The following is a 19,962-nucleotide window of genomic DNA, read 5'->3' as shown; positions in this document are numbered from 1 at the left end:
GGCTATGGAGGACACCACCTCACAGACTTCAGCCCCTCAAGCAGCAGAAAGCAACTGAGAACCACCAGCACAGTTAGCATCCGTGAACTGGGGTAGGTAACGTGGGTCAGGACCCTGACGGCGACAATAGGTCCTAGTGGCCCCGATCGACCTCATCTGGTGTTTTCTTGCCCCACCACATGCACACTCACCCCCTCCCATGGACTAGGATCCCCCATTTTAGGGGCCTTCAGGCCATTCCTACGCCACACTGTAGGTGTGCCTGGCTGCATCTGTCTCCTGGGTGGACCGTGGACCTGTGCTGTAGATAGTTTTATTCCTGGATGGGCCAATGTATGCAAATTGCATTTTATCTCCATCCACATCGCCTTTTGCTTCTGACTGGAGCCCCTGGATGAACCCTGAATCTGGTTCATCATCTGCCATGGCTGTGGCTGTTGATGGAGCCCTTGTGATATCCCAAGCACTTGTTGCAAGGTGCTGAGTGACTTCTGCCAACCAGAAGTTGTTGGCCAGGGGCAGCTGCTCTCTCAGCTGCTAGTGGTATGATGCACAGATCCGTTGTCCTTCAAACTCCAGTGGTAACTTCTGCACCAACCGAGTGGAGGACTGGAAAGGTGTACACCAACCCATGAACTCTCCAACCATCAACTTCAGCATGTAGAGTAGTTGGGACAAACTAAACTGCTTTACAAGCGCTCATTGCCTTTAACAAAGAGGAAAGTTTCCTTCTCCTTAGTGTCTGTGTAGTTGTCCCCAGGGTCTTGTTAGGAAGAATGAGGTAAGTCTACTATGAGCTTTCTAAGAAGGTTTCAAGATCATTAGAGGCTTCTTCCCGATGCCCAGAAGGGCTTGTTAAGCTGGTGACTCTTGGGTGGCTGGCCCCCAGCGGAGTTCCTTGTTTTGGGAAGGGAAGAAGTGTAATTTGTGATGGAAGCAGATTTAATGACTTAGCTGATGTTAGAGTTCAGGCCTGCTGAGAGGCTTCCAGTGGGTCATGCTATGACTGTTGCCTTCACCTACTGCTGGACGAGGCCTCTTATTTAGTCTTGTTAAGGGTTAGGAAATCTCCTGTTCTCCCTGCATGTACAGTTCATATGCATTTGTTTGCCTTCACTAATCAGATATTTTTTCTTTGCCTTATCTTCCCTATCTTTCACTCATGGGAAGAATATTTTTTAAAAAGTAAAGAGTCCTTTAGGTGCGGTGGGAGCCTGGGATGGTCTAGGAAAAAGCCCACGTCTGGCTCTGGCTACACCTTCCTCTTTTCTGGATTACTCTGCACTGAATATCTTTGCATTTATCTTTGTATTTACCTGCTAAAGGCTTCATCTATCCAAGGGCTCACTTACACTACCACAAGAGACTCTGCAGGAGATGCAGACTTCTCCATACATAGCCCACCAGGTCCAAACTCAATTCTGGGCTTGCTCAGTTGACGTAATTTATAACTAATGCTCCTGGTAGGTGGCTGGAGGGTCTTGGTCTGGGATGGTGCTGAGCAGCAGGAATATCTGCCAGCGTAGCACGCCTCTGCAGGGGCTGGGAAGAGTAAGTCGTTCACCAAAGTGGCAATACATCCTACCCCAGCAAGGACTTGTGCCAGATGTCAGACCCAAACCTTTCCCCTATCTACCCTCAAAGGTGGCATCTAGCAGTAGGGGCAGACATCTGGCACATGACCTTCCCCCAGGGGACAGTGATCTGTCCAAAAACCCAAGCAAGGAGTTTGTCCTCATATGTTTTATATCTTCCATGGCCTAAGAGTGAGGGAGTAGTTGAAGATACAACAGTAAATAAGCTTTCTCCTTGCCCTGCCCTTGCTGGGAAGGCAAAAGCCACAGCTGGGGCCATGTGCCCTGCTGTGAGCCACAGGAGAGCCCAGACCTGTCTCTCTGGGGTGGGTTTCTGGGCTCAGACCCACGAATGCCAGATGTTGGTGCTTGATAGCAGTGTAAAGAGCCAGGGCTGAAATTATCCCTTAGTTTGGTGCTTCCCTGTGCAGGATGGGTGTAAGCACACTTCTGGTGCATAGGATACTGGCTAATGAGTGACATTTGTTCGCTAATTGCATTTTCCACGCTTCAGCCTCCAGGCAGGGTCAGGATGCACCGATGCCCCTCAAAACAACTTTCTAGTCGCTGCTGTGATCTTCCTCAGGCAGGGACAAGAAGTACCAATCTCACTGAAAAAAACTTCCTTTACTTTCTGCTGGGACTCCACTTTCTGCTAGCTTGCAGAGGAAACCACATCAGTACAAAACCTGCCCATTAAGATTGGTTGTTTTGTGTTGGCAAACATTAAAAAAAGAATGTACACCACAAAATTATAATTACAAATTTGTGTATCTGGGAGAATTATTATTTTTAGGTGTGTTGTCAAACCTCAGTCATGCTGGGTGATGTGGGGAGAGAGTGTTTACATACCTGTAAGGTTACAGGTATACTTGCATCTATAAAAGCTGAAATTCATCCTGCCTAACTCTGGTAGTCTAAAAACTAATTGTTTAGAATCATCTTAAAACAGGTGTCTAATAGTCAGTTTTCCTGGACAGACAGGCAGAAACACAATCAAACACCAGATCACAGATGCCTGTAACAGTTTATTTGTATTTTATATTCTTTCAAGCATATTATTGAAGCATATCAATTTCATTACCTCCCTTTTCTGGGGAAAAAAAAAAAAAAAAAAGAGAGAGAGAAATATTAAGTTGAGAATTGCTTTCTTCATCTTCCATTCACATACGAATCAATCAGACAGCGTATTGTCCTGGCAGCAGTTTGGACTTGGTATGCCTTTCTTTATTACAGCTGTAGAATTTGGACAGCTTTCCCTCAGTCTAACGCTGTCTATGAATGAGCAGTTTTGTCGGGCAGTTCAGAAACCAATGAGTTATCCTTTCCAGACTTGCATCTGGCAAACCAGCTGGGGGTAAGCCTTGTGCTCTCCACTGATGTGCCCCCCCAATACCCTCCTGAAGCCTTTCCACCTCCGCTTCGGCCAGGTTAAGGAACTTTTTGCAGTGCTGTTTGATATCAAACAAATTCCTGTCTAGCTCTCTGACTTCATGAATGTGATTCTTGTTCTTCCCTCATTTATAGATAATTTGCTGGTACTTTCTTAGACACTTACCATAGCATGGGATGAGTTTCTCTGCCCACTGTACAAGGAACCCAGCGAACCACCTCAGAGCCTTGGGAGCTAGTTTAGACTTAGGTGCTTTGCTACACATTTTTAAAAACATCTGAGATGACTCTCCTCTTCAGAGATCAGAAAGTCAGTTGTGTCCCACCATGTTTTATTATAACTTTCCATAGGCTTGATCGACTTTTCCTGAATACCTTCCTTGGGTGTTCCTGTTATTTGACAGGCAGAAGGAAAAAGGGACAAGGCTGGAGGGTATTTCTTAAAGCAGAACAGTTTGGACCACAAAATTAAAGGGGAAAGACAAGACTTTGGCTTTAAAGGTGCTCTATCTGCTTTGGCTGTACATGCCTTAGATGTCATAGGGATTTGTTCTTGCTTTCTTTTCAAGCATTGGTTTATTTAGACTTTGATGTCCATTGGGGAAGGACTTTCTGTAGGTTTCTCTAGGCTTGAATTATTCCATCTAACCTTAGTCATCAAAATATGTCTACATAAGGAAGGTTGATCAGTCCGTGGAGAGGCGTTCTCCCTCTGTAGTCAGTGGGGGATTCAGATATGAAATTGGAATTACAATGGCATCCAAAGGTATCCAGATTTTGGCTATAATGTCACTGAGTAACAAATAAACCCACACGACAGAAAAAAGGATGCATGGTCATCCATGACTGAGAAAGCCAGTGGGTGGGGAGCAAAAACACCTACGTTGCATGAATGTGATGACAAAGCACATCTTTAAAAAGGTTAGTTTAATTGTCAGTAAGTTCAGGAGGTCTGAAATGCTCTTCATCTTGCCTGGGTTACTTAAAACCTAAGGGTCTGTCCTTGAGTTACAGAAAGAAAACGCCTATCTGATATTCATGTCTGATTATGCCCTACTCGTATCAGAAAACAACATATTCTACTGTCAGCAGACCACATGACAAAATAACATTGAAGGATCATGGCCGATGAGGACCCAGAGTTGGACTGAAATGCAGTAGGAATTTAGAGGGGCAGAAATCAGTAACAGAGGAGGAAAAGTGGGTTATGGAAACAAAGTTGAGAAAATGCTCGTAGCACAAGGGGATAAATACTAGCTGCAACCAACTGCACCCTTTATTGGAGAAGATGGCAGTTTTGTTTGCTAACCGACATAACAGATGTTGAGAAATCTTCGGGTCTGAAGAGAAATCACAGTAGCAGCTCATGTTTGCAACATAACTTAAATGTTTGCATGCTCTTAGGTTAATTACAAAACCCTTCAGAAGCTAAATACATTTTAAGCTTTATATAGAGCACTTGATTTTTCTTACAGTTCTTTAACTATTTTTTCTTTTTTCTTCTTTTTTTCTTTCTTCCTATGATGCTATTGGCATTTTCCACTTCTATTTTAAATGAATTGCCAGAGTGAGGCAGGCTGAAGTCACAATGTCTTTATTTAGCCTCTGGGTTTTAGGCCAAATCCCAAACGTTATTTAGAAAGCTATTTGTATGCAAGGTCTTTTTGTTTAGGTGATGTTGAATTTAGCACATTTACAATTTCATCTCAGTCTTTGTAAAAATAAGTCTAGGACAATTGCAGGTAGAGAAATAATCACATCTGAGTATTGTTTCAATTCATAGAACTAAATGCAATACTACAAATCCCTGAAAAGCCTATAGGGTCTATTCATCGCCCTTCTCAGGGCACGCTTCATGTCCTTGTTCCTGAAGCTGTAGATGAGGGGGTTCAGCATTGGGGCTACAATGGTGTAAAACACTGCAACCACTTTGTCCCTGTCCTGTGGAAGCCTTGACTTAGGACTCATGTATATGTAGATGGCTGTCCCATAGAATATGGTTACCACCATCAGGTGGGATCCACAGGTGGAGAAAGCCTTGGATTGCATATGTGCAGATTTAATCTTCGAGATGGTGGAAAGGATATGGGCGTAGGAGGTGATGATCAGAAGAAAGGGGATGAACACTATGAGGATGCTGAAGATGAAGATGACCAAGTCCATGAGGGCAGTGTCGCAGCAGGCCAAGGCCAGCACTGCTAGCACTTCACAGAAGTAATGGTTCATGATGTCAGGCCTGCAGAAGGGCAGCCGCAAGGTGAGGCTGGTGATGACCAGGGAGCTCAGCAGGCTGCCGGTCCAGGAAGCCACGACCATGTGAATGCAAACCTTCCTGTTCATGGCAGTGGTGTAGAGCAAGGGGTGACATATTGCCATATATCGATCATAGGCCATGACCCCAAGCAGGACACACTCTGTCATGCCAAAAGCCAGAGAGAAATACATCTGAGCAGCACATCCAGAGAAGGAGATGGTCCTCTTCTTGGTCAAGAGGTTCACCAGCATCGGGGGGATGTTGCTGGAGACGTAGCAGATGTCTAAGAAGGACAGGTTGGCAAGGAAAAAATACATGGGTGACTGCAGCTGGCAGTCAGCTCTGATCACTGTAACGATCGTGATGTTCCCAACCATTGTGAACAGATAAAAAACCAGGAACACTATGAAAAGAACAGTCTGTGTCCTTGGTTGAGAGGAAAGGCCTCGAAAGATGAATTCTGTCACTATGCTTTGGTTTTCCCTGGCCATTATTATTCCAGTGGTTTAACTGTCAAGATAAGAAATAGTAACAAAGTCAACTCAAATCTCTTGCAAGAGAAGTGTAACAAGAGCTTATATTTCTCTCTGAAGGGGAAAAAAAATCTGTCATGGAAAATAATGTACCAGACACAACATACCATTCATTTTATATTATTTATTATGGTGACCAGAGAAATGAGAAAATGTTGAGAAAGTTTTCTCATGGTCCGTTTATCTGAACACGTGTTTGTGTTGGTTGCAGTCTAATTACACAGATTTAACAGAAGAACACCTAATTTATACACATTTTAATGCCCAACAGAGTTACTACCCTCTTTAGAAAATCAAAATTCAGTGTTAGATCAAAAGATTATGTGTTAAAATCCTAGTTCTTGATATCCTTTCTTAACATGGGAAGAAACACGAAACAGACTTCTGGAGTAAAACAATCCTTCAGACACTCCCATTATGACAGAGATCTACTCTTTTGGACAAATGTCCATAGACTTGTATCCTTTTCCTGCAATAAATTCATTAAAAAATTAAAAAATAAAATAAAATAAAAAATAAAAAATTCAGCACACAGACTACATCTAACAAATTACATATGTCCAACCACCTTAACGTATATCTAGGATCTTGTGGCATTCTCGTCACTGTAGCTCCTACTGTTCATGTTCTGTCTTTACGCTGTATTGTCTAAGATGTTTTAAGGCTTTACTCTGACAAGAAAGTTTCCGAGTAGTATATGGTCACAGTTGCTGCATCCTGAGTCTTCGTGAGTAAAAGGAGAGTAGCAGAATGCCTACATTAATAATGCTGTGGAAGACACTAATAAATGTCACTTGATATGCTGTAGGGTATCTGAGACATCTGAAGGCGGCCGTCACATTTGATGCAGGGATGTTGGAGGCCTTGTGCTCCTCTGGAACGAAAATTGGACGAATGACAGGTCACACCGGGATGTCTCAAGTGGTACCAGACTGCTACAGCTGAACAAATTATTTGGATGCCTACTTGATACAGCCAATGGACTCTAAAGAGCAATTCAGACGACCAGCTAGGAGGTGATAACTTTTGCTATCTCAACTTCTCAGCTGTTCCTGAGAACCTGAGTAGCCCTCTGGACTTAGCCTTGACACCTGGTTTATTCCTCACTCATGACAGAAATTTATATGTATAACTTATATATAAATGTTTATATGCAGATGCCTAAATCTGATGCCTTGACCTGAAACTGAATCCTCCCCTCTGTTTTTAAGACCAAGCAGAGTCTCACAACCTGAATTAGCAAGTATGTTGTCAAGGGAAAGTATTGCAAAATGAAGCATCTTTCCAAAACAGAAACTGTTCTGGAGGGGAGGTTAAGAAATAATCCTAAAAAGTTCAATTCAAGGAGGCAGTTTGATTACTGTCTCAGGTGGGTGAGGTGGCTGAGCTCTCACCCCCCTCAACACAACCAGAGGACTCGGTCTCCACTGCAGCCCAGGGAGCCCAGACTCCTATCTCCTAGTCAGCAAAGGCAGGTGCATCCCTCCTGACTTTTTGAGGAAGGATTAAGGTATCAGAGGATCTCTTGCCATTTTAGGTACACTGTGGTATCCAAGACATCTGTACCAGACAAGCACATATGATAAAAGAGCTGCAGAAGACTTTTATCAACTGTATCATCTAGCTTTGCACTGGCACCTGTGCAAATGTGGCAGTCAGCTCATATGTAAACACCTAAATTTCAGTGAGATGGGTCTGATCCCTGATGTTTAATGAGATTAATCCAATTCTTATTCAAGACATGAACTCTGTAGACTAGGTGGACTCTATCAGTTATGATGTCAACTACAAGAACCTGAATAATATGAAATTCAGCATCTTTCTTAAGATGGATATAGAACTTGAGAGACATCTTTCTCTCCTTTAAGCACATATGCACAATCATTTTAAAGCCTGTGCCAACATAAACAGCTACATCCAACTTCTGATTCTGTTCAGGCATTTATAATTTACATAACTACACTGCGTAGGCAAAAAACAATTAAATTTTGCCTTCAGTAAACCAGTTGTGGTAATGTTTTTGGTGAATATCATACCACATTAAAAAAACATCCTTCAGGACCTGAAAACTGTAAGCCTCTGGGAGCAAGAAGGAAAATTTACTCTAGCAATAGTATAAATAATTAGAGTGGGATTTTCTGTAGGATTTAGTTTTCTAAATACTTTGGAGTATCTGAGATCAAGTGGCTCATGAGAAGTTCCACGGACTTGAGATCTGTGCTTTTAGATCACTTACCTACTTCTGAAAATCCTCTCCTTATATTATTGATGTTAGTAGATAGCACAAGCTCTGAACTTTACTTCTTTTGATTTCAAAGCAGTTTGAAGGGTGAGAGTCATTTAGGTTTTATAGGTGAGAAAAAGTAGACAAAAATAAGGTAAAAGTACTTTGCTCTAGGCTGAAGGAGGTTTCTTGGACCTATGTGAATTCTCATATAGACCAAAATAGCTTGAAATCATCCTGACACATCTCTGTTCAAGATTTCCAAAATTAAAGAATGTTTCTTCTGTACCTGAAATGATGAATCTGCAAGAAGGCTGAAACTCATCCAATAACAGGAAAACTGATAGCAGAATACACAAAAGAAAATTGCAGACACCCTCCCCAGTCTCAAGAAGTGTTAGATATTTGTAGGTAAGAAATAAATACGGAGTGGCTTGGTCCTTCACAAAGATTTAACTCATTCAAAGCAATAGCAAATTAGTGGAAGAATTGAAATCACATTTCAAAATTTCCCTTTTGAGACACCATAAGTAATTTTAAAGGGAAGTGGTCCCAGAGGTATCATTGCAATTACTTCTTGTAAGCATGTCCTGGTTTTGGCTGGGATAGAGTTGATTTTCTTTCTAGTAGCTGGCATAGTGTTATGTTTCGGATTTAGTATGAGAAGAATGTTGATAACACACTGATGTTTTCAGTTGTTGCTAAATAGTGTTTATACTAAGTCAAGGATTTTTCAGCTTCTCATGCCCAGCCAGCAAGAAGGCTGGAGGGGCACAAGAAGTTGGGAGGGGACACAGCCAGGGCAGCTGCCCCAAACTGGCCAAAGGGGTATTCCACACCGTGTGATGTCATGCCCAGTATATAAACTGGGGGGAGTTGGCCGGGAGGGGTGGATCGCTGCTCGGGAACTGGCTGGGCATCAGTCAGCGGGTGGTGAGCAATTGCATTGTGAATCACTTGTTTTGTATATTCCAATCCTTTTATTATTATTATTGTTATTTTCCTCCTTTCTGTCCTATTAAACTGTCTTTATCTCAACCCATGTTTTGCTTTTTTTTCAATTCTCTCCCCCATCCCACTGGGGAGTGAGCGAGCAGCTACATGGTGCTTATTTGCCAGCTGGGGTTAAACCACAACAAAGCACAAGCTCAAATATGCTTTTAAGTATTTAAGTCATAAGCAATTGTAGTTGTAGTAAAAGTTATTAAAATTTCCTGTTCTCTGTTCAAGACTTGGTCAACTGTACATTACACTTCGAGTCTTAAGAGACCAAGTTTTTTAATAGATTTGTGGAGTTTTTAGAGCATTGTCTAAACATGGAATTTTATCTAGTTATTCCTATTTAAGCCAAATTACTTCTGTGAGGGTGAAACACACCAATACTCCAATTTTGGTCTGAAGACATCAGGAGATGCAGAATCTGATACATCTCATAAGGTGAAATCCTTCTCAGATATCTGAAAGTTAGTTATCTAAGTCTAAGCTACTAACTTTCTGTATAGTTAACAGGGAAAATAGCCATTTTCAGAGCACAAGGGAAACATTTTTCTGCCTGTTTGAGCTGGCCGTTCATTGTCTGTACTCCCACGTCGCTGTTCCAACAGGGCAGCCCCACTTCTAAGAATATCAGAATAGCTCTGCGGTGAGAGACGAGTCGAAGGAATCAGCATTTCTAGAGCAATTGATCTCTTTGTTTGGAAAGAGGAGGGCAAATATACCTATATTTGGTCAAATGACTTGCCAAGGGCCAGTGGGGTGGGAAAGTGGTGGTGGAATGGGCAGTCAAGATAGATTCTCCTAGCACCAGGTATTCATGTCTTTCCCATCTGCCTGGACCCAAGACGGACACCTCAAGAAGTCAGAAGAGCTTCTGAGGGAACTGCACAGGATTCAGCAAATATGTTTGGGTTTTGTTTTTTTTTTAACTTCAGCTGTTGGAACTGCAAAAATTTGGACTCAGTGACTGCGTTTGTTTCATGACACATTTTGGATGAGGTGTCAGTGCTGGATGAGGTGTGCCAAAGGTTCATTCAAACTTTTGGAGGCCTGAGGGGAAGTAAGACCTCACTTTGGACCTGCTTCCATTAGGAATATAAGCATCTTCAGCCAGGATAAAGAGATGCACTCAACTCTGAGGAGAGGTCATCAGCTCTAACCCCCTCCTGGAGCTAGGTGCTTATCCATAAGCGTTCCTCAAAAACGAGACATGTTCTTTTTTTTCTTGGGTCCAATAGCCTACAACACTAGAAAGAGGGAGCTCTGTCAGACAGCTGTGATTTTCTTCGCCAGAGCTGGAAAAATTTTAACAGGGAAGGATCATAATACATTTGTCCAGTTTCTGATACTCCTTCTCTGAACATCTATTTTTGGCTGCCATCAGAAATCGATACCCCTGGGCTGACTCGTCTCTCACCGCAGAGCTATTCTGATATTCTTAGAAGTGGGGCTGCCCTGTTGGAACAGCGGCGTGGGAGTACAGACAATGAACGGCCAGCTCAAACAGGCAGAAAAATGTTGGAAAGCTCTGTTTGGTGATCTTTTTTTATACTGCTGCCTCAGGAGAATCTCCAGTCTTTCCCTGCAGTTGCTCACTCACATCTCTACATGTACAGTCTTCTCTGATATGCTCTTTTGCACCAGGATGCTGGGAGGGGAAGCTGAATTTCTGGAATGAGTTCCCCTCTAAGTGTATAAAGCTATCCTTGTAAATGAATAAAATACGGGGGAGTCCAAATAAAGTGAAGAAAAATACCCTCTATTGATGAAATCCCCATACTAATCATCATCTGTACATTGGCACGTTGCATTTGCCACTGAAAATCAGACTTCACCTATTTGCATATCGGGCTAATCTCATATAACCAGTGAGGGATGAAAATGAACCATTTTCTTGTATCTAAAGATAAAGGATTCCTGAAATTCTTGATGTGCCTTCAAAAAAATTTCATACGCCTATTGCTATTGAACTTCAGTTGAAACCTCAGCAAAGATGTTGACTTTTACTACTTAATATAACCATACAGACCAGTTGTAGATGGCTTAATATGCCTCCTGAGCCACTTCGACAATCACTGCCATAATTCATTTCTCATATGAATACCTTGTATTCTTACAAAGCATATGTTAGCCAAAATGTAGAACCAGTGCACAAAAATACGGTTAAGTTGTGAATATTCATCTGTTTTCACACTTCTCTATGTTTGCTGTGGAGAAGGCGTTTCTTAATAAAAAAGAAGGGTTTTTTCCTTAAGCAAAGTTCAAATATATTATTAATGTGTGGGTTTTTTATTGTTTGCAATGCAACCAGAGTAGATTTTCCTATCTGTCTTTTGTATGGTGCTGTCAGATATGAAAATGTGCAACATGAAAGAGGTTGTGAATGATTTCTTTTTCTCTTTTAAATACACTATCCAGTTGTGAAATTCGGGTTGGGCTATAGTACTGGCTTTAAAATTCCCAAGACTTTGGGGATCAAAAAAATTAGCATTCAGTCTTTCAGTGCCATTCTCTCCTCCCTTTCCTCTGTATTTTTTTTTTAATTCTGTATACAAAAGATAGAATCATGGTATCGTAGAATCACAGAATGGTTTGGGTTGGAAGGGATCTTTAAAGATCATCTAGTCTGCCCCCCTGCCATGGGCAGGGGCACCTTCTACTAGATCAGGTTGCCCAAAGTTATGTGCAAAGATGCACATATCTGTCATGACAACCTTCCTTATACCCATGGAGCATTATAAATTTGGAATCAAGGACTTTCAAAGCTTCAAACCCAAGACTCCTGCTGCAGAATGTAGCTTGAGTAAATCGAATGATGCTTTGCTAAGATACCTTGTTTCCTCTAAGTGGGCTGTTTTCCATGGGAAGTCTTTTGTACTCTCTTAAATACTTATGCACGTATAAAATGTGAGATGAACTGTTTAGATGCAGTGCAATCCATAGAGCCAACATAAACTCTGAGAACAAGAAGATTAAAGACTAACACATAACTATCATTCACCTTGGACTGTACATGCATACATATACACATTGAGTAGTATTTATTACTTTGGTGGCACTTCATAGAAACATCATAGAGTAGCCCAGGTTGGAAGGGACCTCGAAAGATCATCTGGTCCAACCTTTTGTGCGAAAGGGAACATAGATGAGATTATCTAGCACCCTGTCCAACTGCATCTTGAAATTCTCCAGCGATGGGGACTCTACCACGTCCATGGAGATGCTGTTCCAGTGAATGATTGTTCTTACTATAAAAAATTTCTTTCTTATGTCAAGATGAAATCCCTCCCTATGCAACTTGTACCTGTTGCCCCTTGTGTTATCCATATGGCTCCTTGTGGAGAGAAAGCCTTTGTCCCCTTTGTAGCCACTCTTTAAGTACTTTGCGTCTCCATATTTTAGAAACTATATTTCCACTACTTGGGAAGCTGTGGATCCTTGAAAACTTACTATCACCTAAAGCGGGTATTTCAGTTGATTCAGAAAGTGAGGTTTCTGTTTAGTTCGTTCAATTTGGAAAGCAAAAGGAGGGGTTAAATGGCATAGGGCAGCCCTTATCAGTGGAGTCTTCACAAGTTCCTCAACTTCTCCAAAAGAATCACTCCTCTTACAGAGATTCACCCTCTCACTAGCATTATTCTGCTAATTCATGGCCAAAACTGAGCCCTCCTGTTACTGCTTCCCAACTCCACCTAGAAGCTGCCAGGGCCTTGAGGGCACTAATAGGTCTTAATGGCCCTGACGAGTCTCAGCTGGACCACTCCACACACATGCCCCTGCCCACGGCCCAGGAGCCCCATTTAAGCTCAGTCTAGAGCCATTGCTCCTTCCTTGGCTGCGCTGTTGGTGTGTCTGGCTGTAGCTGCATCTCTGCCTCCTGCGATGGATCCTGGATCAAGAACGCAGCTCCATCTCCAACCCTGTTTCTGGCCCATCTCCCTTTGCTCCTGATGATACGCTGTGGCTGGACCCTGTACCTACTTCGTTGCTTGCTGGGGCTATTAATGGACCCCGTTGCCAGCCCTTGGCTCTACCTGCTGTGTTCAGCCCCCGGAGGTCTGTGCCCCAAGAGTGAGGCACCGCCTGCCCTCGTGCCCCCCTTGGCTCCTTGCTCCCTGTCCCCTGGGGACCAGCTGGCCCTTGTAGCTCCCTGACAGTAGCCACATGGATACGTTGCAGGAACGTGCCTCTGCGTCTAAACTTCCTTGGACTCTAAAAGAAAATGCTGCTCAGTCTCTCTAACCCAGGTATGAAATACCCCTGAATATCTTCAATATTAAATCCCTTTCCTTCACAAAATGTCTTGGTTTTTAGGGCTAGATTCTGATGTTCTGCTCCATCTCTCCTTAAAGCTCTTTTCTTTCTGTTCCCAACCTATCACATACAGCAGAAGTGACTAGGAGCTCTCATTCTACCGTGTGTGGATTTTCTGCTGTCTCTGCATGGCCATGAGGATAGAAGATTTTAATTCAGTTTGATGTCCTAGCTGATGATGGTGAAGTATACCTGGCATGTAGTTGCATCTCTTCCCCAAAAGAATTTCCAAGCTCTATACCCCAGGTGTTGGCAGAAGTAGTCACAAATACATAGCTTATCATTGTGAATACAATTTAATAGGAGGGTGGGATCAGCTGAGGTGGCCAAGCACAGGGCTTGGTCAGGCAAACTGACCAGCAGCCTGCTTAGAGACCACCAGCCCCTTTTAATGCCTCCCTTCTCTCATCGTCCCCTTCTTGCTCTTCCCTCATCAGCCACGATACCTCAGTTTCTCCACCATTGTCTCCTTCCAGATAAATGACCCACCCATATCACTTCCCCACGTTTGTTCCAGTTTTGCTGCATTCACACCTGATTTTGCTATTCCTGATACCCAGGTAATCTAGACCCGTGGTGTTTCTGGTATCGTTCCTAGGCGCTGTTGGCCTTGTGAGGGTCTGCTCCCCAAAGGGTGGCCAACGCTTCCCTTCAACCATCTGTGAAGTCTGCCCATCACTAGCACCTCTGGTGCCCTCCTAACCCCTGGTGAAATCTGGCTATCCGTCATGGTGCTGTTAATTGGACAGTTCCTCAATGTTACTTGTTACGTCCAGGGGTTTCTCATGTCATGTCCAGTAGTTTTTCATGGTCTGTTCAGTGAGTCTGTCAGGCTAGGGACTAGTCATCCTCCCAAATACCTTTTCTAAGATGAACGTTGTCACAGATGTGTCTGAACCCCTCTGTTTCTGCATGGCTAAGATTCGTGTCCCTAATTTTGTGTATCTAACAGGGAAATGGGCAATTTGTATTTACTTGTCTCTGAGCCCTTCATTATCGAAGGGGTGAAATATGTACCTCCTAAGGTAATTTTTCCTAAGCGTGGCACATAGGAAGAGCTTCCCCACAAATATTTTGAGACAAAAGCTCTCCTTTTCTCTGCTGCTTGTGAGGGCTTCTGTTGATGTGGTGTGGTCTAGCGCTGGTTCTGCTAATGAATAAATATTTCTGAGTCATGATCCATCATCTTAGATGACATTTTCTATTTAAATCCACAGCAGGGACTTGCAGATTTTTTTGTCTTTTAAAAATAGATGGGTTTTCTGTATCAGCAAAGGGTCCTATGAAGATATCACATAGAACTGATTGCATCAAGCTGTGTCTGATTGCTGAACCTTATCTGGGGAATGCACATAAGTAGCATTCATTTATTTGATCTTAAAACAGCACTGCTCATTAGTAATGTTAAACCTGGCTTCTGCAAACTCAGACTACACTGCCAATTGGAAATGTTCCTGGTTTCAAACACATAAGCCCAGATTTATTCTTAGCAAACATCCATGAGGACCTGGTGTTGTGGTTTAAGCCCAGTCAGCAACTAAGCACCATGCAGCTACTCACGCATGTCCCCCCCCCAGTGGGATGGGGAGGAGAATTGGGGGAAAAAAAAAAAGTTAAAACTTTTGAGTTGAGGTAAGAATGATTTAACTGAAGTAAAATAAAGTGTAATACTAACAATAATAATAAAATATAATAATGGTAATGAATAAAGTAAAATAATAATTTAAAAAAAAAACCAAACAAGAAAAGACAAGTGATGTACAATGCAATTGCTCACCACCCATTGACTGATGCCTGAGCAGTGATTCACCCCTCCTGGCCAACTCCCTGCTGTTTATATACTGATCATGACATTCTATGGTATGGAATATCCCTTTGGCTAGTTTGGGTCAGCTGTCCTGGTTGTGTTCCCTCCCAGGTTCTTGTACACCTGCTTGCTGGCAGAGCATGGGAAACTGAAAAACCCTTAACTTAGGATAAGTGCTACATAAAATCAAGCTATGCAAGCCTAACCTAGCTGTCTGGGCTTATTTTATAGTCAGTGTAGGGAGGGCAAGACCTGCAGAAAGCAATACATGCAATTTTCCTTAAACTTATTTTACGATGGGATGAGTCATCTTCTTCTTGCTTATTTCTTGCCAATGATAGCTACAAACCCCCAACTTATTTACTTAGATTAATAACTTTTAGATGCCTAAAACTAGTCAAGAATTTTTTTATGCATTTTTTGGATTTCTCTGACCTTGGGAGCCCTTGAGGTCTGATACATTGCCCAACACAAATTGCATGCCTCAAAGTTGTCCTCATCCCATTTAGGTGTTCTCGGAGACCACTGGGAGGAATGGCTCAGCTTCAGGTGAAATAAAACCATAAGAACTTAAGTGCTTGCCTGTGAACATAAATATCCCCTCCATTGCACTAGGACACGTGAACTAGATAGAAGGAAGGAAAAGGCAAACAATGCAAATAAAGCTTGTTAGGTGGAGAATAATGATGTTGAAAGAGTTACCCAAGTTTTCTCACAGAAAAAGACATGAGCTGCACGTTTGTCAAAGAAGGTAAACATCTGCTAGTGAAGCGTGGTTGATTTGAAAGCTTTTTTTATTGTGTCTGTCCACCTAGACAGCAGCTTGATATTCTTACTTTATTCACTGAACACCTCTAGGTCAATTAATATCACAACTCTCCTATGAAAGAACAAGGATTAGCTCTTTTTTTTTTTTTTTAACCAAATTGATAACAATGAAAGTAAAGAGATTAACTACTGCTTAATATAAGTAGTAAGGTAACAAGTTAAACTGCTCTAAATCCTCCTCTGGGTGTATAATTCCTGTGTTACATAGGGTCTTTAGGTAGTGAGAACCAGCACCTTTTCATTTGATATGATCATTATCACATTACCAAAAGTTCTAATGACTGCCTGAATTTTGTTTTCTAAATTGTCATGATCACTTTGAGATGCATTTGAATTTTTTTCAAAAAGCGGTTGCTTCAAGGTTACAGTGGCCTTGTATCCGTGACTCCAGATCACAGGTTGGGAGTTCATTTTGCCAAAATGTCCATCCTCATTTCAGCACTGTTTTGATGCTTTAAAAAAATACTGTTTATGGGTTTCCAGTCAAAGGAAATATTAGAAGCATTTCCATGAGTGTGTACAGTATCTTTAGAGCATATTGTTTCACTGGAACATTTCCATACTGAGACAACACCAGTAGCATTTTAATTGTTTGTTCTGCACTTCTCTTGAGAACATCATGGTCTCCCGTGTCCAAAAGGAAGACATAAAATCTGTGACATTCCCCAGAAGAAACATTTCCTGCATCCAGGAAAAAAAGAAGTATTTCCCTAGCAGGTAAGTCTCTGAATGAGTAAAATTTCCTTCCATTCAGGGAGCTGTGTAGAAATTGTTTAAAGTCAGTTGCCTTGTAGTCTGAATGAATTTCACATGCACTAGACGAAAAGACTTGCCACATCATGATACAATAAAGAAAAAAATAATTTTTCTTTAAAAAGGGGGGACTTTATTTTTTTATTAATTTTTGCACCTAAAATACTGATCTGGGAACTGAAATCTCTTGCAGGTCTTCATCAGAGACCACTGAATTTTTAGCAGCTGGTAGGATTTCCGTACCTAAATTTCTGAGCATGATCAACAGCTAAAAATAGGAAGAAACAGCCACATGTGCGTAACCATGGAATATTCTTCAGGGCAGAAAGGTTCTTTTTTTACTTTCACCAGAAATCTCTCAAATTGCCTGTGATAGTGTCAAAATAAATCCTCGTGTTACATCGTCGCTGTTTAACTGGCCTTTGCTAAAAATAAAACACAATTGAAATTTTGTGGAACTTCTCACCTTATTCTAGGAACATAACTGGGAGACCTATGTCACAACCTGAGTCACGCCAGACATTTTCTGGAGTAAACAGTCACGTCCAGAAAATGATTCAGATTTTAGGATGCACCAAGCCTTCACCAAGAATGAAGGATCTTGAAAAACAAGATCAAAGCAAGCTGTCTAAAATGGGACTCGCCTCACTCAAGGGTAACCATCTAAAATTTTGGCAGTGAATTTATATTGGTCATCCAGGCTTCCTTTCTCATCAACAGATACACACACAGGCAGGATACGATGCATCTCACCTATCCCTCTGTAATGGTTATAGACAGAGCTGAAGATGATGCACTTGGACTGACCTTTCGAAAGCCAAATACAGGTGAGATTCATTGCTACTGGAGTGCCTGGAAACACCGTTGGGAACTAAAGTCCTCCTTTCTGAACCCCCAGACTCTACTGTAACCATCTAGTATCCTATACGGAATGAATCAGCTTAGATTATTACTATTATTTTCCAGAACATAGACATTTCTGGTTTGTCTGTGCCTTTGTCCACATAGCATTGATATTTACAGGATTATTTAACTGACCTCTGTTAGCAGTTCTTTTACTAGACATCCTTTTGTAATCTTTCTATTTCCTGTAAATGTAAAGGTGAGCAAGATAATATCTGCCATGACTAGAATTTATACTGGCATCAGCAGAAATGTGTCTTAACTTTTGCAAAGTTAAGACACAATCATGCACTTTTTCTGGAGAGGTAAAATTAATACCCAGAATTAATTTTCTGGGGGACTGAGTCTAACTCGAATTCAATTAATAGTTTCAGCCAAAAAAAAAAATAGTGTGGAAAATTGCTTGGAAAAACCTAAAAATATTTGTGTTTGAATATTTAAAAACAATACTCATGGCTTTCTTTTCATCAATTCCTTAAGAATTAATCAGCTTCAGGAAAACAAACCCACAAAATATTTGTAAGAAATTCCAGAATGAGATGCAATATTTCACTTCATTTTAAAGTCAATGATTTGCATTTGTTCCAAACTAATTATGTCTTTTCTTTTTGTCTAAAAAAAAAAAAAATCTGCTTATGTTCCAGCATTTCAACCCATTTTTTTTCCAGTGTTCAATTTCACTGCTGCCTCAGAAAGGACATTATTAACTGTGCCTGAACTCCTTACTCTACTGGTCACACAGGTAAATGTGTAGCAGCTGTTATACTCAAATATGTTTTTCCTCAAGTGATATATCATACAAAGTTTCTTCTATACCTGCACTATGATCTAGCTCTTAAATAAAATCCCATCTGAGGTCCTATTTCATATATATATGAAAGGAATAAACAGGAAGGGATTCCACATATAAAGTGTGTTTTGTAAAGCTCTCTTTGAATGTCCTCCGAAGCTTTCCTTTCAATGGGCATCACCTAAGCCACTGGTTTCCCCCTCTGATATTGGGTGAGATGCTTCATTTCCACTACCTCTATCTTGTGAAGGATGTAATGCGTTTGTATGTTGCTTACCCACTAGGACTGGCTGATCCCCTGACAAATCGTACGTGTACAAAACCAAACACAAGATAATGAAATGCCTGAAGAAAACTGCACCGTACTGACCGAGTTCATTCTCTTGGGTTTCACTGACCGTCTGGAGGTGGAGATACCTTTGTTTGGACTTTTCCTACTCATCTACACCACCACTTTGGTGGGGAACGCTGGCCTCATTTTGCTCGTCCAGCTCAATGCCTGCCTTCATACCCCCATGTACTATTTCCTAAGCAGTTTATCTTTCTTAGACCTTAGCTGTTCATCTGCCATTGCTCCCAAGATGCTGGTGAATCTGTTAGCACAGCGGAAGACCATTTCTTTAATTGGCTGTGCAACCCAGATGTTTCTCTTCGCTGCCTTTGCTGATGCCGAGTGCCTCATTTTGGCTGCGATGGCCTATGACCGCTACGTGGCCATATGTCATCCTCTTCTCTACACCGTTGCCATGTCCCGCAGGGTCTGCACCTCCGTGGTAGTTGGGGCTTATCTCGGCGGGGGTCTGACCTCCCTGGTGCACACGTCTTTCACATTCACGTTGCTGTTCTGTGGCTCCAACGTGATCAACCATTTCTTCTGTGATATTCCCCCACTGCTGGAGCTCTCCTGCTCCAGTACACACGTCAACGAGATCCTCCTCTTCACCCTGTGTGGCTTTATACAAACCAGCACCTTCCTGACCATCGCCGTCTCCTACGCCTGCATCCTCAGCACCATCCTCCGGATCCGTGTGGCAGATAGCAGGCACAAAGCCTTCTACACCTGCACCTCCCATCTGATGGCTGTCGGGTTATTCTACGGCTCCCTCCTCTTCACGTATTTACAGCCCAGCTCCAGCTACTCGCTGGACACGGACAAAGTGATCTCTGTATTTTATACTGTTGTCTTTCCCATGCTGAACCCCCTGATTTATAGCCTGAGGAACAAAGAGGTGAAGGATGCCCTCAGGAGAACAGTAGAGAGAAGAGTGTTTTCTCAGTGATTTTCTTAGAAGTGAAAAGGTATTGTGTGTTTCTGGTGTAATAAACAATAAAAATTACAAGTTATGGGAACCACCTGACTAAATGTAAGTGACTTGTTAGGAATATCTGCATCTGAACTAGCTTCCCAGGTTCATTTGGTAATCCCTGGCAAAAAGTAGTCAACTTAGAAGGTGATTCACCTTATCATAAAACAGAAGCCCAGGTCAGATGGATCCCACCCCCGAAGGATCTCTTTCTCCTCACTGTCTGTGAAGGGAGTCTATCCCAAATGCAGAAGAAAGTTATATTTTTGCAGCTTACGATTATTGAGACA

At 42.0% G+C, this 19,962-nt stretch overlaps 2 protein-coding genes across 2 annotated transcripts; one reads left to right on the top strand and one right to left on the bottom strand.

Annotated features, from left to right (window-relative positions):
* Positions 1–4,763: 4,763 nt before the first annotated feature.
* Positions 4,764–5,711, bottom strand: LOC128152417 (olfactory receptor 2D2-like). The gene has a single exon (XM_052810637.1). It carries the CDS (start codon positions 5,709–5,711, stop codon positions 4,764–4,766), a length of 948 nt encoding a protein of 315 aa, XP_052666597.1.
* Positions 5,712–18,243: 12,532 nt separating this feature from the next.
* LOC128153029 (olfactory receptor 5AS1-like) lies at positions 18,244–19,648 on the top strand. Its single transcript, XM_052811863.1, has 2 exons — positions 18,244–18,320; positions 18,653–19,648. The coding sequence occupies exon 2, from the start codon at positions 18,710–18,712 to the stop codon at positions 19,646–19,648; it is 939 nt and encodes a 312-aa protein (XP_052667823.1). The 5' UTR covers positions 18,244–18,320; positions 18,653–18,709.
* Positions 19,649–19,962: the final 314 nt, after the last annotated feature.

The sequence above is a fragment of the Harpia harpyja genome, chromosome 16 (genome assembly GCF_026419915.1).
Source record: "Harpia harpyja isolate bHarHar1 chromosome 16, bHarHar1 primary haplotype, whole genome shotgun sequence".
Classification (NCBI taxonomy): Eukaryota; Metazoa; Chordata; class Aves; order Accipitriformes; family Accipitridae; genus Harpia; species Harpia harpyja.
The sequence above is the reverse complement of the archived record's forward strand: the minus strand, read 5'-3'. Positions and strand labels throughout refer to the sequence as shown.